This window comes from Anas platyrhynchos, chromosome 2, assembly GCF_047663525.1.
Source record: "Anas platyrhynchos isolate ZD024472 breed Pekin duck chromosome 2, IASCAAS_PekinDuck_T2T, whole genome shotgun sequence".
In the NCBI taxonomy this organism is placed as follows: domain Eukaryota; kingdom Metazoa; phylum Chordata; class Aves; order Anseriformes; family Anatidae; genus Anas; species Anas platyrhynchos.
Genome location: NC_092588.1, coordinates 62,773,999 through 62,794,296, shown reverse-complemented (window position 1 = coordinate 62,794,296; position 20,298 = coordinate 62,773,999). Strand labels below are relative to the sequence as shown.

The 20,298-nt window shown below is 38.3% G+C and overlaps 1 protein-coding gene across 8 annotated transcripts in view; it reads right to left on the bottom strand.

Annotated features, from left to right (window-relative positions):
• CARMIL1 (capping protein regulator and myosin 1 linker 1) overlaps window positions 1-20,298 on the bottom strand; it is a 183,478-nt gene that overhangs the window by 58,729 nt on the left and 104,451 nt on the right. For all 8 annotated transcript variants that reach the window (XM_072034847.1, XM_072034848.1, XM_038174389.2 and 5 more), the window contains 7 exons: window positions 19,801-19,905; window positions 14,575-14,644; window positions 9,946-10,027; window positions 8,500-8,599; window positions 8,358-8,412; window positions 2,786-2,958; window positions 188-256 (listed from right to left, as the gene is read on the bottom strand). In XM_072034847.1, the coding sequence (XP_071890948.1) occupies window positions 188-256; window positions 2,786-2,958; window positions 8,358-8,412; window positions 8,500-8,599; window positions 9,946-10,027; window positions 14,575-14,644; window positions 19,801-19,905 (654 nt within the window). The remainder of the gene's footprint in view (window positions 1-187; window positions 257-2,785; window positions 2,959-8,357; window positions 8,413-8,499; window positions 8,600-9,945; window positions 10,028-14,574; window positions 14,645-19,800; window positions 19,906-20,298) is intronic.

Here is a 20,298-nt window from a genome sequence, read left to right as displayed (position 1 = left end):
TTATCCTTTTGAAGGATGTGAAGTCATGTCTGCCTGTAGATTAAGCACCCTGATGCTCAAAAATTGAGAGCATTCAGTATCTTTAAATCACATGGGGCTGCAGTGAAAACTGCAGCTGCTCAGATCACTCAGGATCTAAGTGTTTGACCTCTTTCTTCATCAGTCATTCAGTTGCTTGAGGACTTACTTTTCCAGTGCCACAGCTATGTCCTGGAAGCCCTGTGCAGTGATGTTATTCTTGTCCCATATTACAGTTCTGAGAGGAAGAAAAGAAAAACAAACAATAACCACAGATGAGCCAAATAAATCTATACTGAAACTCTTCATATTCATAGAGTATACTGAGTTGGAAGGGACCCACAAGGATCAATATTGAAATAATACAGAGTTGTATGTCCAAAACTGCATAGCGCTGGCAACATTTTTACAAATAACAGTCTCTACTCATACGTTAAAAGCTTAGAATGACTGAAGTGAGGGACAAAGATATTACAAAATTGAGTTCCGTTCCTGTTTCTTCCAAGAGAACTCTGTACTATATTTCCCATTATTACTACCTAAATATAACCTTTCTAAAACATAGTTAATAGAAAGATTTGGAGATAAAATTTCAGCTTTTTTCCAGAAATGGCATCAAAACAAAGTTCAACTGTCTGCTCTGCAGGCCCATACTGAAAACCAAAACTGAAATCCACCCAGGCTGTACCACCAAAGTTGCAGAAAAAAAATATTTTAAAAAATCATGCTGATTTCAGGTCAAAATTTTCAGGCTATTTTACATTCAATCCTGTATCAGCTCTTTGCACAGCTCCTGTGATTCCACATGGAACGTAACTAGCTGCCAGTATGTACCATTAGGTTAGGTGCATGAATTGCAGCTCTTCTGAATACAAAACTCTGTGATAGGAGTGATCAAGTCCTTCCCCTCCTCCCCCAGTTTAGACCACTCAGGCAGACTGCGTGACAATTTGTGAACACATGTTCAAAGATCTCATTAGTAGTCAGAAGAGACAGTCATGCAGATAAATCTTGCTCATGCACAAGCACTAGTTGTAGCTGTGCTTAAAAAAGAAAGACATAAACAATGAGTTCTCGTGTGTAAAAAAAATGTAGCTGCAGGATTTCACTGGTAGTAACACCCTTCTGCTATTGCAGAATAATCCCTTTGTTTTTTTTGAAAATACAAAGATGGAGGTAAGGAGGAGAGGAAAGTATGTTCTACACTTATCTTCCAAAGGTCAGAAATGTCCAAGGTCAGATATTGGATATTTCTGTCGTTTGAAGAACTATTTACATTTCTACCAGGACATAATTTTATAGTATTTTAAGCACAGCCAGTTACCATCGCATTATTCAGTTTGTAATCCTACCACAAACTACAGCGATAACTTTCAGTGTGCCGTGGCACATTTCAGTCTGCCATCCTGAATGCCTTCAAGGCTTCAGGTACTGGTGGATATTTCAGGTTAGCACATTGAACAAACCCCAGCTACCTCTCCAGCATTTCCTTAACATTTTCAATGTTCAGTTTGGGAATAGCAAAGCGAATGCCAGGATCTCTGTATCTTAGCAAAACAGCCAGGACTGTTCTGGAGAATTTCTTATCCTGTAGGGAACAAACTCTTGGAGACCAAGCATAGTGGTCTCTTCACACAGACAACACACCGTGGAAGGTTCATCTGCACAGTCTGACAAGAGGAGGAGTGAGTATTGGTTTTCCTGATGATGGTGACATATTTAGAGGTTCCCATCAAGATACACATTGATTGAAGGTTTACCACTTGCTAATCCCATCCTGGATAGAAAAAATGTGATACTCTGTAGCCATCAGTGCCAGCCATGTGCTAAAAAAAACAGTGAAGTTGTCAGGTGGATGAAGATGCAGAGAAGTTATGCCAAGGTCCATCAGCACTATAGGTGGGGGGAGAGCGAAGGGAAGGGATGGTCCATGCTGCTACCCTTTCTGAATTCAACAAGCTCTTAGTTCTCCTACAAAGTGATACTACATTAGCCAAAGAATAGTTTATTTTTATTTCCCACCCAAGTATCAGAATTTTCTCTGCTGGGAAAGCCTCCAATAGAAAAGAGAGAGCAGAACAGGGTGGCTGAGCACTGGAAGAGGTTCCCCACAGAAGTTGTAGAATCTCTGTGGTACTTGAAGATCTTCAAAGGAGAAGGCTCTGAGCAACCGAGCTTTAAAGCTGGCCCTGCTTTGAGAAGGAGGTTGGATTAGGTGACATCCAGAGCTTCATACCAATGTAATCATTCTTATGATACCAGGAAATTTAGAGCTGCCTTGTCACAACAGAAAGATACCATCTCTTCAAAAGTAGGTTAATATGAGCAAGAAGGCTTAAGTCTTTTTGGAGCTGAAACTAAATGAAAATGCGTTTGGATTTTGCCTTGAAAACAGGAAAGGGCTGTGCCTATGCACTATCTGTCAAAAACACATCATTCTCCCCCGATTTTGAAGTCGATGAGAAAATCAAATTCTATACCTAATCCTAAACCACGAAATACCCTTCTAATTGGATGCACTTTTGCTCCAGTTTCAGTTCTGGAGATATTTTTTTCAGAGAAAATTTCCATCTATTTTTTTTTCTTTTCCTTTTTAGAAGAAAAAAAAAAAAAAAAAAAAACAAAAAAAAAGAGATGAGAAGTTTTCCAATTAGATATATTATAGCTTGTCTTTTTCCAGCAGTCCTGAAGAGAAAAAGCTTGATATGCCAACAACTTCATTATTATTAAGCTATTATATCGTTTAGTGCAAATATGTTTCCCTTACCTGAGCTTGGTGTTTATCTGTAGGGCTTTTGCCAGCATCTTTGCTCCCATATCTCCCATGGCATTTCCACTAATATCCACCTTTGTTAGAGATGTATTGCTGCCCAAAGCATTAATAATGATGGTGACCTCAGTCTTCAGCTTGGAATCTGCGAGGGACAATGACTGCAGAGGCTGTGGAGCACAGAAAAGGCACGGATAATAGCAACTGATAGCACATGCACATCCACCAGAAGAAGTTCACGAAACTCTTGAAGATGACACTGAGCATCAAAGAGTTACTTCTGTGTTTGCAGCATGTACGGTACACACAACAAAGTAGGATTCAGCAACTTACAGTACGGGTGTCAAAGACACAAACAAAGATTAAGTTACGCCCTGAAAAAAACATTAAGTGACAATGACTCCTATTTTCTGTGTCCCACTAAGTACTGAATACAGCAGTAACCTGAAAAGAGGCAAGACAGCAACTATCAGCTTCATGTGACAACCACTGGTGTCCAGTGAGTTTTGCTTAACCAGCATGCTTCCCTGCCAGTGAGAAATAAAAATATCTAGCACACAATCCTCTCACTCAGACTGGGAAGTTTAGCCCCAGGGCAAATTAGGACCTGAGACATTATTAAAACAAAACTAATTCCTTTAAACTGTTTTATTATTGTTATTTCAAGGATCAATTTTGCATATCTGCATATCTTCAACATGGACATTTGGGAGGGAAGAGAGAAAAAAACCATAACAGGTCTGAAATTAAAAGCAGTAAGAAGAGTATCTAGTAACAAGGGTAACCCAATGGATATTATTCACAGCAATGTTCTGACACCTGTGATTGCAAAACCTTTATGCAGCTTTTTATGTACACACACACACACCCCCTATGTTAACCTGAAACTAGCTATTGGGTTCCTGCAAATCGCACTCTAAAGCCTTAAGAAAACTTTTAAAAACACCTTTGTTAGTGATCTTATGTCTTCCCTCCATTCTTAGTGTCCCAATACTCAAAAGCAGGATCTTAAGAGCTAGTCTATCCATCACCACACCTTGCAGAGCTACCACAGTTGCCAAGATTGTCATTTGTCTTTGCTGATATACAATAGCTCCACAAAACATTTTCCCTTGCCTAAGTGTGAGCTCATATGGAGAAGAGCTTTGTCACTATACATCAACTTAGTCATGTATCAAGAGGATGAATTTTAGGAACCTAAAACCTCCAAATTACTCATATATGGGAAAACCAACACCTCAGAAGGATGAATCAAAGCAACTAAATTAGATGCCTAAGGCTTAGATTAACATAAATAAACCAGCTGAGCTATATGTGCACACCTTCCAGGATCTGAGAAGCTTGCATGGCACCTGCTATACAATGGGACTCTAGCTTCCAGACACCACTGGATGACAGGGATAACCAAAAAGTTTGCAACACTAAGAAATGCATTTATAAGTGAGAAAATACATAAAAATTTGGAGGCACAGCAGGTTTATAATTAAAAAGTCTAACAGTAACACGAGCCACATGCTGATTTTATTTTAAATGGAAGTTATTAAATTACTATGTTAATGTCCTTAATCTGTCTATGTTCCCCTGTTTCACTACATTATGTACCCTAAAGAATATTAACATCGCATTAGAAAGGTATTTAGTGTTCTTGGCACAAGTCTGAGAAGACCTCCTGTGACAGATTCACAGAAAAGCACTACCACACAGCAATCAGAAGCAGAAATCACCAATAAGTTTGTGAAAGAGAAGTTTCTTCTGTTTTTTGTGTGTCACTTTAGAAAGGGTCATTCTAGGAACTTCACTGGAAATGCTCACTCCCACATATCAGATTTTCTAAACCTCAAATACCTTCTCAGGAAACGATTTCTCATCTCACTTATTCCAACACTCTGACAGAAAAATATATACTTTGGAAAGACTTCTGCACTATGTTCTGCAAGGACCGATATTTATACATCAGTTTTACCACCTAAGAAATGCACGTACACGAGAGTAAAAAACCCTGCTATGGTGGCAGTGTCTTTGAAGTGGATGAATTGCTAATTTTTTTGCACAACTACCCCTATTGTTTACTGTTATTGTTTGTGATAAGAAAGGAACAACACATCTGGACTGATTTGGTGGTCTGAATGCAAACTACAATCAGAATGTGACTCTGTGTGATTAACGTAACGTCACTGCTAAACACTCATGAAACTACCTGACCATTACACTAAAACAAAACCAAAAAAAAACAAACCATAACCCACCCCTCCACCCCTGACAACAAAAAACCTACATTGACTTCTTGTAACAACAGAGTTTTATAGTTTTATCTGGATATGAAGAAACCAGGTGTCTGACAAGCACTACAGTGGCCCTGCTGCAGAAAGCAGATACCCTGACAACAGCACTGAAGACATCTTAGAACAATCTTATTAAGGAGGAGGAATTCTTAAAATCACTCAAAAGGCCAATTCTTCAACAAACAGTGAACTAAAAACTAAAGATCTTCAGCTCTGTGATAATTCTCTGCACCTACGCAGGACTGACTGCCACTCTGAGTAATGCTACACTGTACCTGCAGCGTAACATCCATTTTTGCATGAGGAAAAGAAATGGCACAGTAAGCATCCAGCTTCAGACACCTCCTGCTATACTAATAAGAACACACAATTATAGACTGCACTGTACAGCATGTAGCTAAATAAAGACAAATATATGTATTTTTAATCTCAATATTGCTTTCTTGTTTATATTAAACACCTAGGAAGTGTTGCTGTTTAGGTTACTACCACTGTTTTTAAGTTGTGTAGAATTACATCTGTGCCTGGTTGTATTTTTTCCAGTTATCAAACCAAGCTATTGATTGTTTAAATCATTTTACTCATGACTCACATTAACACAGCAACAGATCTATTTTAAGCGTGTATAAATACATGAAGAAGCATTTGGCATACGACTGTTTTAGATTACAGCCTCTCATTCCAGCTTTCCATGCAGATAATGCGTGGTCCCCAGGCTCCACCAGCCTGCAGGCAATATTGATCATGCACTATGTGTTCTGGGCAACACCATCCCCTGCTCTCTCCGGTTCCATTGCAACTTTTTAGTGTCCTGTGGCAGTAAACGCATAGTAGTGGTACAACAAGGACCTCCCCATTTAGGATTCAAAACCAAACATAAACAGCTATAAAACTTGAAACAATTTTCTAAGCCTTGCACTATGTCCAGGTGGAGTGAGGGCCAACCTAGGCAGCTATCTGCAACACATCTTTTTCCCACAGTGCTACATTGTCTGTTCTCCATTATTTAGCTGCTAGGAGATGTTTTTGATTGATTTTAGCATCAGATGAGACAGAAAGAAACAAGATTCTTTCACTAGAGAGGATTAACAAGAGACTAGAAAACGGGGAGAGAAGAGATAGGGTAACAGCAAGTAGGCTATATCCCAAAGGTTAATGCAGGACATGAAGAAGAAGCAGTTATTTTAAGTAAAATAAATAAATAAAAATCGTTTTTGTGGATTATTTCCTTTCAGTGCTTTGAAAACAGGACGAGACTAAAGAGCAGGTTTTTGTAAGTTAGCTCAAAAAAAGACAAGTTGAATAAGAATTACAGGAGCCCACTTGGTTGTGGAGAAGTCAGAAAATGAAACAATGGCTACTGTCACCCACAAGCTGAAAAGAAAAGGAGCACAAGAAGCTGAAGCTGATGATGCAAGGCAGAGTGAGCTGTGAGAACCATACATACAAAATTTAGCAGCTACTTTTTATAAGACCTGGAGACTTCAAAATTGGAATTGGAAAGTTTTACCTTTGTGGACAGATATTATGAAGAGGATAGTCATATAAACAGAAAGAAATACTGCACATTTGAGAAGAAGGTTTGGATAATGAAAGGGAAGGACAGTATGTGTTGAAGAGGTATTTTAGGGTATCACCTGCATGGGAAGAAACATTCACCTGCAACAAAGCAAAAGGATGAAGAAAACTGAAAAAAAACACCAAATTAAATGTGCTTGTGATTAGTCTGATTTTAAACAACCGCCTTCGAGGAATGCTGTGATGATTTCATATGAGATACAGGGCAGGACAGAGACAAACGTCCAAAGAGAATAAGCATATGTTATCTGATGAAATGATACCACTGCCAGTACAGTATCAATAGGAAAAAGAAAGAGAAGGGGAAGAGAGCCCTGCACCATTCTGTTCAGACAGAATAGAAGGAGGTGGTCACACAACACAAAATTAAAAGGCTATAGTTTGCAACAAGTAATATAGAGATCTACCAATACACTTCTTAGAATAATCCTCTATTTGACTTGTGCACAGAAGAACTTACTGCATTCATTACTGATGCTAACTCGATTACAATTAGCTCTGGTATCTATGTGCAGCACTTCACTGTGTCACACAGACATCTCGTATTTAAAGATCAAGGTGAGGAAGAGATAGGCAAAGAATCAAAAAAAAAGCAGTACCACTAATCCCAATTACAAGGGCACAGAGAGGAGGGTGGACTAGTTTAACATATCACTTCAGAGTAGTGAGAAAAGATAAACATAGAATACGGGTCTAATCGTTTTGTACAGAAGGAGACATCGGAAACCCCAGTAAAGATGCTCCACTGAATTGCAGGGTACAGACACAGATGGTAGGAGAAAATATGTAAGCTGTTATTGTGGACCATGAACCTGGAGGTGAGACAATAAGGACGAAAGGAATAGCAGGTGTTAAGAGAACTGAAGTCTACAGTCAGTTATTTTTGGAGAATGAGGGAAACAGGAATGAGGAAATTGCTTGGTATTTGCAAGGGGCATGAAGGAGAAAGAAAGGACTAAGAATGATGAATAAAATTTGACAAGCATGAGACCAACAGAGGCTCTTAAGATTCACTTCTAGCCAAAACTAGGATGCCAAGGAAAGGAAGGAAAGTAAACCCAACCACATAAGTCTTTAGGAATCAGGAGAGGGCATGGAAACAAAAAGAAGTGGGCAAGGATCCCAGCATGGCACTGTGAAAGAGTTTTATGAAATTGCTTCTGTGATAAATGTACCAGAAAAATAAAGAACAGCATAGTGATTGCTTTATGTGCATCTTCTGATGAAGAAAGTAGTTCTGGGACATTGCTACAGTGATTTTCCATTTTGTCAAGAAAAAAAAAAAAGCCAAACCCCCCAAGAACAGTCATCAAGAAATTGTCCATTTTATTAGCTAATATAAATGAATAAATAAAGTAAAATAAAATAAAATAAATCTGCTATTTAAGGAATATCACCACCCAGGGAACACTACCATTGTGATGTCCTATAACTTAGACCTAGGGCAAACAAGGCTAAGCACATCCAACTAATTTGGGTTATTTTTTCAACACGCACAGATCCTAAGACTATCCTAAGAAATATTTACCTACATGCTAAACATAATTCAAATTATTATTTGGAAAAAAATATACCATGAGATGTTGGATGTCATTGTGCAGGATCATGATCAAATTTTATGCAGAAAATTAACACAGTGAAGAAAATTATCGGAAATAGACTGTGAAGGTACAAATACACATGATGATAGTAGGCAGAAAGATACTCACTGAATCCTCGTCTTGAATCATCTGAACTAAATTATCAAGTACTGGAGTGAGATTTCTGAGGGAAGAAAAGTTAGGAAGATGATGAAATCAGCAGCTTCTCCTCATTCATTCTTTTGTTATTTAAAAGAAGAAAAAGCCTTACTTGGATTTCATGTTGTTAAAGTTTTTGCCTAAAGCCAAGTGCCTTATCGATCGGTTTTTACTAAGCCAGACTACAAGGGTTGAGAGGTCAGATTCTAGGCCTGTAAAGAATCAGATCAGATTAAGAATTAAAACACTTTTTTTTTTTTTTTCCAAAAGTTCCAGACAGGGTCCAATTATTAAAGCTAAATTCATTCAAGTAATTATCAGTGTGCTAATTCAAAGAGTTCTGGGAAAAAAAATAAAAAAAAAAATCCGTTCTTCTATTTATACAGCTTTTTCATCTGTTTTTCCATGAGAATAAATGTGTTCTCTAAAATGAGCCTTTTAAATTACTATCCTAATTAGCCATTGAAAGCATCTCTCAGACAGACGGAAGGGAAATGTAGTCCCTTATCCACAGTCCAGTCACCCAAGGGTAGGTTCCTTGCACTGTCAGGCAAAGTTCCTTTGAGGATTTAGAGACCGTGCTAATTTCTATTCAGTCTCAGCAGAGCTGTGTACCAACAAGCTCTCAAAGCCTGCAGGTTTTAAACAGGCTATGAATAAAATGATGTGAAGAAACAAGCCAAACTTCATGCTACTCCCGAGTAAGAAAAATAACTTGCTGTGCTACTGTATTCCCAAATACTAGTTTGGTGGAACTGAAGGGTACTCTAGTTAGACTACTGAGTTAGGATCCAGGTTCATGAGATAATTTAGATACTAAATACCTTTATTTATTCAAGCTCTTTACCTAATTTGGATGAGTACCTCCTAAAGCTTTCCACCTGCTAATCCCACCATTCTGGTTTTTCAGTTGTACTGGGAACCATTTTCTGAAATAATTCTGTATTTTGCTGTCAGAAAGGCAAGCCCAGCTACACAAGTTCTTCCATTCCAGATATCTACAATTTGAGCTTGCAAGACAAGAAGTCAACTGGTATTTCTAGCTATGAAGCACAGAGCCTACAAATCAGAAACAGTCCAAGACTTTTCCAAAGATACAAGTAGGCTTTCTAAGACCTGAAGCTGGTTGACCACATGTTCTGAATTTCCTTCTCTTGCTTCTTCAGTGTCACAACCTCAGCTTCACTCCGTATCTGGTCTTTCTTCTGTCTTTCTTCTTTCACTACACTTTCATTCCCCATTTGGCTTCTTATCCTCTCTTACTTAAACTCACTTTGAACAAAATACTGTAGATTAACATGATGCTTGCTGCTCTCAACTTCTTCTGCTGCATTACACTTACTTCAAACAACATAAACCTCTAAGAGTAGAGTTACTCTATTAACATATCTTTTACACTTTATAGCAATGAGAGTCTTGGTCTGACACTTTTCCATAACTTACTGCAAATTATTATAAAGCAAATGCAACCACCCTTAATTATATTGAGAGCTGAAACAAAAAATACATCTTAGATTTGGGACCTGCAAGGCCCTCCGCTCCTGTTCTGTATACTTACCATTGTCTGAAATATCTAGGCTGGTGATATTGCGTATTTCTGCTATGCATCCTTCCAAGACTTGTGCACCTCCCGATCTTAACTAGAGACAAAACATCAACCATTTTTGCAAACTAGTTACGGTTTCGAGATTACACAGAAAACACTGGTAGGAGCTTTGCGAATATAGAGGGCACTACCAGCAGCAAAAACAACAGCGACAGAAGTTACAGACATCAGAATGACTATGCACACATTGCTACTATTCTCATCTTTCACTCTCACTGGTTGCATATAAATGAGAAAAGCTCCAGCTTTACTATTCAGCAGTTATATCTAATGCAAGTGGTGCAGACAAAAAATAATAAATAAATAAATAAAATTAGCACTTCTGCTGGGCAGCGATTGCAGGACTTTGGTGCAGGTTCTCCAGGACAGTTTTGTCCTGGGCAAAAATGAAGGACGTTTTTGATTTCCAGAGAGAAAAAAAGCTTGTCCCAGTAAAGAAACATGCGACACTATCACCCTTGAATTCCACCGCAGTCAAGTCTTGTGACAAAAGCATGTTGCAAGCTTTATGTTATAGCAAGCACAATGACCAGTTAAAAGAGGAAAAGCCAAATCAAAATCAATGAAATTATGTTTCCCTGTCACTTAAAAGAACTTTAAAATAATCTCATTCTGGAATGGTCACAAAACACCATAAGCAAGAGTAATCAGTAATTTACCTTATGCCTGACTTTAAAATAGGAATAAAAGAGAAAGCCAACAACGAAAATGCCTACATGTAAGGTATTATTATATTATTAATCTGAAATACTAAATAAATGTAAAAGAAATTTCAGGATTTAGTGAGGAAAAAATAATGAAGTAGCCTAATGGAAAATATCAACATTAAGAATCACAGTTATGAAAAGCTACATTCTTAGTTACTAACACTACTGAATTGAACAACAGAACATAATTTTTCCAAAGAAGCAAAAGCATTTTCTTATTTCTTGCAGTAACACAAGCTACACAAAATTTATGTCACTTTATAATCATCACCCAGAAAAAGACTTAAGCAAAAGAAGGAAAAATTTCTGCTAAAATTCAACTTTTGCAAAAACATTTTCCATTTTCACTTTTATTGCTTTAAAGTAATGCAAAGCTTTTTCAAACTTTAAACTTCCATTTTACTTCCTGTGCATAAAAAATGAGTAATATTTCACTTAGTTCACTCACTTGACCAAATTTCTTGAACTAATCTGATGACATTTCTGTGAATAGTCTTTTTTATCAATGCTATAATTAAGCAACCTTCTGAGAGTATTTTCAATAAGGTGTTGATTTGGCACTTTTTAGAAATTTCAACATTTGTGATTGGTAAGCAAACAGTTCAATAACTTGGTCTGAGCATTTTAAGAACAGCAGTGGTTAAAGACAACATACAAACCATAAGTCACTTCTGGAAGCATAAGAAAACAGAAGATGCCCTTCCCCTTTTGCATAGAACAAAGCCTACTTAGCCCTATCTTCTTTAGAAGTTGAATTTGAAGCTTGTATCTGGGCCAAAACTGATGCAGTTTTAACTCAATGTTGTTTGCGTAAGAGCATTTGTAATACTTGCTGGCTGTACAAATGCCAAAATCATTCAGTTTCGCTCTCTGATTCTCTCACAGAGTCGCCCACTATGAGACAACCATTTCACACAGAGTGCCACATCAATTGTTGCAGCATCTCTGGAACTGGCAGGTTATACATGGTCTTGTCACAGTTAAAAAGGTGATTTATATAAAAAACTATTTTCGCTGTGTTGCAATTTGATTTTCACTGGAGCCAAAGTTCCAGAGTGCCCCAGAAAGTATATACTTAACTGTAAAGGACATTAGGATTTATTTTAACAAAAATATTTTTATAATATTTGTACTAACATTTCAGCATTAAACTTTAGTTTCCATGACAGAAATTTTCATTTTTAGATAATAAGGATTATTTATCATCAAAAGGATTGTTTGTTGATATGGTAAAAGGTCTACACACCAAAAAAAATTACATATATACTTCAACTGTTTAAGTGGGCAACTTCTCAGGAACAGCTTTCAATCTTGTACTGATGACACAAAAAAATAAATACACAAACATTCATTGTGTGCACTTGTTGATATCTATCTAATCTAAGGGATCCACTTGACTTTTAGGATCAGATTTTACTGCAATTGTATTAAAATCATATATATAAAAGGAGAGATTAACTGAAGGGCTATATGCCAATGAGGACTGTGATACTGAAGACAAAACTCTGCAACATCTCCTATATGACACTAATGAGTCTACAAATACAAACTTCTATTTAGAAACTGTAGAACAAGCCCTTCAACAGCTAAAAAAGCCAAGTGTGCTCAAAACTCTGAGGTATATGGGAAGGGGAAACAAATCTGTTTATTGATTTAAGAATTAAGGTAAAGCATGGAGGGTACTTACACAGTGACCAAGCTAAGGGAAGCAGAAGGGAAAAGAGTGAAATACATCAGTGCTGAGCAGGTAGAAATAAAAATGTAATTTTCATAATAAAAAATAATAAAAACAAACAAACAAGCATTATAAAATGATTAAGCTTGGAATTAGTATATCAGAAAATTATGGGAGCAAATTAAAAGTGGTGGGAGAGGGAAGGAACCAAGATTTATCCTTCCATAGGAGTGCAGCTTGCCTGGTGTAGGAAGAGAGGCAAAGCTGAAATGTCAGCTTTCTAGCCTCCAGAGAGCGTGTGCTTGCAGGAGCAGAAAGAAGCACAGGGCACCAGCTCCAAGCTTCCCACTTCCCACTGCTCTGCTCTGGGTGCAGATCACCCTGTCTGGCTCACAGCAGGACAGGGAGAGGTGGAGCAGAGGCAGGAGGTGCTGGGCTATGGAGAGTGCTCCCAGCCCCTGGCACATCGATCCCTCTGCTGGTGGAAGCGTAATTTCTTCTTTCCAAAGCGTGTGAGAATGGATAAAGCTCAGTGATGTGGAAAACAAAATGTTGAGGGAAGGATCTCAGGAAGCGTTGGTGGCTTGGAGGGCCCAGCTACAGACCGTCTCTCCTGTGTATTCCCAGTTTTCTTCAGAAAAAGGCTGCCTAACACCTAGCAAGTGCTGAAGCAGCCAAATCATGGAGGGGAATGAAAGATCTCAGGCTAGGTGTGACTCCTTCCTTTCTGCTACAGCAGTCAGCCACCACTGCTTTTGCTTTGGTGTCCAGTGCAGCTAATGACTCCCCCGTAACCCATCCTGGGGGCTATTTAATGAATGGCACTCAGTTCCAGGCCCAGCAGACAGGCTTAAGCCTTCACTCTTGTCAGCCCTGCTTGATTTACATGCTAATTTACACTCTCATTACCTAAGTATGTGTGTCATTTATTTATTTATTTATTTAAGGTTATGATTACAGGACTCCGTGTTTATTACTTTAATTACTCCTCCCTTCTTCTTCCTCCCTCTGAAAGAAACATTATCATCCTTCAGATCTATTTACTCAGAAGTCAGAAGCATGAATACCTGACTTGAAAGCTTTTCTGTTTGGAATTTACATGTAATGTTCTTCAAAGTAAAGCCATTTTTTAAAAAAGTATAAAATATCAACACAAACTATGAAATGCATTCACAGTGATTTATTTTTTTTTTTCCTTTGTAAGGAAATTAAGCTCATTCCAAAAGCAATCAACCATAAAGCTAAGGGAAGGATTACTACACCTCACCATGTCCATGACATTGCATGCTTTCTATTTAAAGGGAAAACATTGCGTTTGAAAGGCACTACAGGAAGGAGCTAATACACAAATGATGGTCCTGGAAAGATCTGCCTAACAAGAGGCACTCAGCTCTGGAAGGCCAGAGCTAAAGCTTCATGTTGGTTTTGGTAAATGTCCCCAGTTCTCCATGTAACTTTGCCTCACTAACTCCCAGGATCATGGATGATTTTTTGTTATAATCTATAGCCATACAATTATCATCCTGCACAAGTGTGGACAATCCTGAGAAACAAAGTGCACAGCAAAGCACAGAGAAGCAAGAGGAAGCGAGATAAAGCAAATCAAACTGCTGCTGCTTTTTTTTTTTTTAAATTGATAGTTGCAATATTTAAAGCCATTTGTGCAATGCCTTTTAAATTAATGGCATTCTTCAATCATCTCTTACAGAAGTTTCCTATCGGCCTGAATTGGTTAATTGATTAAAAAAGCAGAGTTTCTCCCAAGATTTAAAAGTGGACCTGCAGAAGAGTATTCATGCCTCCAGCACAGACATTTTGAAGGAAGACATTCAAACCAGAGACACAGCTTAAGGGTATGCACCTTCCTGTGACCCATTCTAACCTGGGCACCTTGAAAATCTTGCTTCAGGGTCCCCTATAATCACAGCCCTAGAGGGCAGAAGCTGCCCAGCAGTGATTAACATGCTGGCTCAGCATCCACAGTCACTACTGCAAGGGGCATGTTGCCAGTGAGGTGCTGCAGGTGCTCTGCCCTCCTTATTTATGGCATAGCAACACACAGCAGATCACTTTACCATGACTCTACCTTTCCCACAACTTCTGAGTGGAGAGGAAGAACATCTAGCCCAGTGGATTACATGACAACTCTAATTCCCCATCATTGCATCTTTTGAACACATCCTGATAAATAATCCTTACCTCACAGCTACTGAGATCTAAAGACACCTCCTTCAGATTGTGATTGCAAGCCAGGCCTAATAAAAGCGCTCTGAAAGAGATCAATATTAGAACCATTTTTTTTTAAAAAGCAGCTTTACAACATCATCATCATCTAAGTAATCACAGGTTAATACAGCTAATAATGTGAAGAACCATTTCAAAACAAAACCACATCAGCTGAGCTGTTGCTTCTTAAATGATAACGCAGTACAAACCTGCTGTGCCACACTAATACCCCAGCAGCATCATAAACTGCAATGCAAAGAAGCAAATAGTAAAACTAATTCTATATCAACATTTAATAAGATTCATCTCAGATTATTTTTCTCCAACATACGCTTTAAAAGAACATCAAATGATTACAAAAGGAGTGTTCTATTTACAACCATTCTGAGTCTCTAATTTTCCCAAAATTCACCAAAAAAAATGTGCTTTTAATATATATAAGATGCACTGCAGCCAGCCATTTCAGCCAAGCACAGTGCCTATTAACACTCAAACACTGTATCATATTGAAGTCTCTGTTTCTGCACCCCTATAAATATTTAGGGATTTCTAAATGATACTCCCAAACAATGGTATCCTTTGTCCTTAGGCAGAATGGCAAACAAGTGTAGCAATGCCCAATTAAAATCTTCATAAAATCACCTTTAAAGCCTTACAGATTTTTTTTTTCCACATACAAAAGTTAGCAATAATATCACGTTTCTACTAATTCTGTCAAACCAGCAAGCAACACAGTACGTGTCTTAAGAGAAGAAGCAAACACAATCAGTGCACACCTTCGGGTGTTTTTAGAATAGGTGCTGCTTTGAATCAGTTCTTGAACAGAGAAACAGAAGGGCTTCCTTCTCAAGCTTCATTTCAGCCAAACAGAATCCAAACTACCAATGCATGGATGTAAAAAAAACAATCAATTTTGCTGAGCTGTTTGCCTGAACACTTGCTATGTAAGCAGCGTGTAAAAGCTGCATGTAAAATGCCTGTGCCAGGAAGGTTTTTCATTTAAACCTAGTTATATCTGTCCTGAAGGTATAAATGATGATCAGACCTTTGCTGTTAACAAAAGAGAGTATCTTGTGCTTGTTTACTTCCTAAGCTATTAAAATACAGACTTGAAGAAAAATGTGGAAGCTCTGCAACAGTTTTTACATTTTTTTAGATCATTCCCCATCTGTATGTCCTTCCTGAGCATGATTTTATGCAAAGTTAGTGTGACTGATAACTTTGCAAGTAATTCCCTTAACATTTTGAGGGAGGGAGCTTAAAAAACACAGTGCAACCATTAAAAAAAATAAATTAAAAAACAAACTTTTTTTTTTTTTTAAGAGACACACTGATGCTTCAAATATGCCTTCTTCAGAGGTAGAAATAAAAAGTATTTCCCACCCCCAACCTTTTGGCCTATAAACTCATCCTAAGAAAAAACTCACAATTTCTCACTTCTTTCTCCTGAAACAGCACCACCAAACAAAGACACTGAAGGCAGACATATCTGTGCTAAGTCACTGAGTTGAAATCACACACATAGCAATACTTGGAAAGGTCTCGTCAACTGTGGTGCATGCAGAAGGCAAGAATTGGCCTTGTAATTACAATTTGGATGAGAAGCATATCAGCAACTTGTCTTGTTACAGCCCTGACAGATCAAAATAAAATTTCTGGCAATGTCAGTAAATGAAGAAAAATGCCAACATATATTAAAACAAGGAAAAGAGCATATAAACTACTTCATCTGCTTTCAAAAATAAAAAAAAAAAAAAGAAAAAAAACAGTGATGGAACATAAACTATATTAACTATGTATAAGAACTAAAAGCAGCCTTTCTCCACCCGCTAAATGGCATCCCAGCAGCACAGCTTTATTAGCAAACTTCTTCCCTGAGAGGCTTGGCTTATATTAATAGGCCTATCGCTTTACAAACAAGATCATCTCCCTCCCTGAGTGCACTGATTAACCAGTATCGTTACAATCACTGAGTCAGCAGATGTGATTAAATACACTGAAACTACACATCTAGAGGAAGCTGATATGAATCAAATAACCAAATTAGTCAAAGCTATCAGGCAATAAATTAACCAATTTATCCCCAAAAGGGGAATTTGGGATTCACTGTGTCAGGTATCTCCATTTTTTGGTTGGTGTGGTCTTTTTTTGTGTTTTAGTTTAGTTTAGTTTAGTTTTATTTTACCCCTCAGAGGCAAGCTTCATCTTCACGGACACAAAACAGGAACTTCTTTCTCAGAGGACAGTTGCAAGGCCCAAGTTGTCAAATGCTTTTTGACATGCACTGACCAAAAATACTAAAGAAGTACTATTATCACACCTTATATTAGTTTTCCTTCTAGAAATCATCCTTCATCTGCTATTGCAGTCTTGGCAATGACAAATAAGTCTGTCTGAAAACCAATGTTTCAATCTTCTTGTCTTTAACCCACCCCATGATCTTGATTGTTCTGTAGAAGTTTTCTAGTTTCTTAGAGTTTAGATGAAAAGGCTAAGCAGATGCCCCAGGTTATGGCACATCCTCAGTCCCTTTAACACCAAATTAACTTCAAAAAGATGCTTCTGAAATGTATTAGTCAAGCCATACGGGGTTGCTTTAAGAGGGAAAGCAAGATGTACTGCAGATCATAGTTTTCTGCACTTAGCTCAGACTGAAGAAATGCTCGGGTCAGAGAAAAAGCACATCGAGGAAACTACCAAGCAGCATTAACAGCTCCCTGTTAACCCCTAGGCAGTGATGAACATTGCTGTCAGGGCAAAACAAATGAAGCTCATGCCAAATTGCCAGCCAAGTGAGTGTGGATGGGTATTCTGGGGGATATTCTGAGACCATCTGTGTCTAGGTGGATTTTGGACAGATGCTCCTTCCTGGAGCTGTCTGTGCTAGTGATGCAAGTTACAGTTGTCACCTCACTCTATGCTACTTACCACTTTCTCTTTATTTCTACCAACAGCACTCATGCGAGTAACTCCCTCTAACCCAATTCAGTCAAACTGAACCAGATTAGCTTACACATTATCAACAGAGTAGCTTTTTTGCTGAAAAGAACTAGGAAGGTCTCATGTTTGCTGCACAATTGGCAGATCTAGTATTTGGGATATATTCATGCAACACCTTCCATGAGTGCAGATACCTGCCAAAACTCCTCACACCACGGGAGATACTCAGCATGCCAAGGAGTAAAGCTAAATTTGAACCTTAGTGGCTGGAACTTCTCACCTTTCCTGGCCTCTCTAGATGTATTCAATGTCTCACAGCATTCTTTTTTTTTTCCTGTACTACTGGTAAGATTGACCTATGTATCAGTCACGTACAGCCTCTGTTCTTCTAGCTTCCTTAAACATAGTTCCCTGCTGCCCTCCACCACAGAATCAATATCCCTAAATTAATCAGAATCAACCAATGTATCTATCAATAACCATTTTTCTGTGACCATCAGACCATCAATACTATGCCATCCTAATCTTAGCAAAGTCTAAGCAAGCAAGACTGCAAGCAAGAAGATCATACAGAACACTGAAAGATCAGAGCTACAAACACCAGGCTCCTGCAGCAGAATATGGACTTCAATCTTGTCGTGGTTTAACCCGGCCGGCAGCTAAACACCACGCAGCCGTTCGCTCACCCCATGTTTAGCATGACGTCAGATGGTATGGAATACCCCTTTGGCTAGTTTGGGTCACCTGTCCTGGGTCTGTCCCCTCCCAGCTCTTACTGCACCCCCAGCCTGCCCGTTGGCAGGACAGAGCAAAAGGCTGAGATGTCCTTGGCTTAGTATAAGCACTGCTCTGCAACAATTAAAGCATCGGGGTGTTATCAGCACTCTTCTCATCCTAAGCCAAAACACCGCATTCCACCAGCTACTAGGAAGAAAATCAATTCTGTGCTAACTGAAACCAGGACATCTATATTCCATGTCACTTAAGCATCACGTTGTGGTATTTCTATCCAATGTCAGATTGCATTAAGAAAAAAATATCCCAAAACGACGCATGCTATTATATCATGTGTGGTACTTGTCGCTTTTCTCTCCTTTAGCTTCCCCCAGATTTTACTGAAAGTTTTCCATCCAGTACTCGCTAGCTCCCTTATCTCTGATTTTGCCTTCAACTCCCATTCATTAGCTAGATGCTTCCTTGCTGAGTTATTGCTGACTTCCCTTCCCTATTCTTCCTCAGGAAACAGGCTCCTAATGACACAAATATACACATACAGATATATACATGTACACACACACACATAGGTATATGTATGTATATGCTTATCGATGTCCAGCTTAGGATATTAGAGGTGCGTTCCCAGGAATGGTTGGGGAACATGCCTAGATTTCTTCTATGGGTAGTAGAAATGGTTACATATGATTTAATACATGGCAGCTAGCAAGTTGAACCTTTGTGAAGAGCCTTTCTTTAATTCAGCCCCAAAACCACAAGGATTCTGCCGAAATCACAGAATGACCTACTGAAATTAGACCTACCTAGGCTGATCTTGATTTTAAAACATGCCTTTAAATTCCAGATCTGGAAATTTCATTACAGTTCAAAACTGCACACGTTGTAGAAAGGGTGGCAAAGTGCTACACAATTTCCCTCACCTGCATTACTCTATAAGAAGAATTCCTCTCAATCATTAGGTGGGATCAATGGAGTTGCCCAAACCACATAAACAGAACCTGTTATCTGTACGGTGGGTGACATACAGGAAAGAGAAGCACCCCTACAAGTTGCTGCTATCATCTCTCCCACTCAAAGGAAAGCATAGATCTGTGCAATAGGTCTCTTCTCTCAAGCACTGCAACAGCTTCATTTGAGCAATGGTTGTTGCAATACTGCAGCCCCAAAGGAAGGGCACTCACGCAAGTGCATAATCCCATTTAACTGTGAAGCAAACAGTTCTGTTTGTAAGCCACAAAGTAAGAAATATATCACAAAAAAGTTGATGGAAACAAAACAGCTGTGACATTCACACAGAACAAAATACAATTAATAGCCTTAACTGTGAGATGGAAACAACATTTCTTAACTGTGTGATCATTATGAAACTCACTCTTGGAATAACAATAACGTACAAATGGAAAAATAATGCAAATAAATATTTTCCTCTTACATTTTAAATTATATTTTCAATATAAAGCACTCACGTAATAACAATGCGAACTAGGTTTTAGGCAATGGGAGAAGATGAAATTAAATTCTTACTTTAGAGGCTCAGGAGGGAGTTTTGTTCCCGACAGATTAATCTGCATCAAAGCAAGTGAGCTGCTGAAAAACTGTTTGAAGGAGGGAGGAACTTCTTTTCCTTTTCTGAAAGTAAATAAATTAATTAAGAAGTAGTATCTACATACTCCTCATTCCAATAAATAGTGAATACAAGCAGTCAGAATTTTAACAATCTTTTACATGTTTAATTTAATTTGCTGTACCTTCAAGAACTCTGTAATCAGTGGCTCTCGGTTAACTTGGAAATACAATGCCATCAAAATGTTGATTCAACAAACAATCCTCAATTACACTGCTGCTCAAAAGACATTACTATCTAGCTTTTGTTTGGTGAACAACAAGAAATGATCATTCAGACCCGATTAACAGTGAATGTACTTATATCTATCAAGCAAAAGATCAAACATTGTTACAAACACACTGGCATTGCCTTTTCACCACTATAAACCATTCCTTAACAATGTAGTACCTCAACTA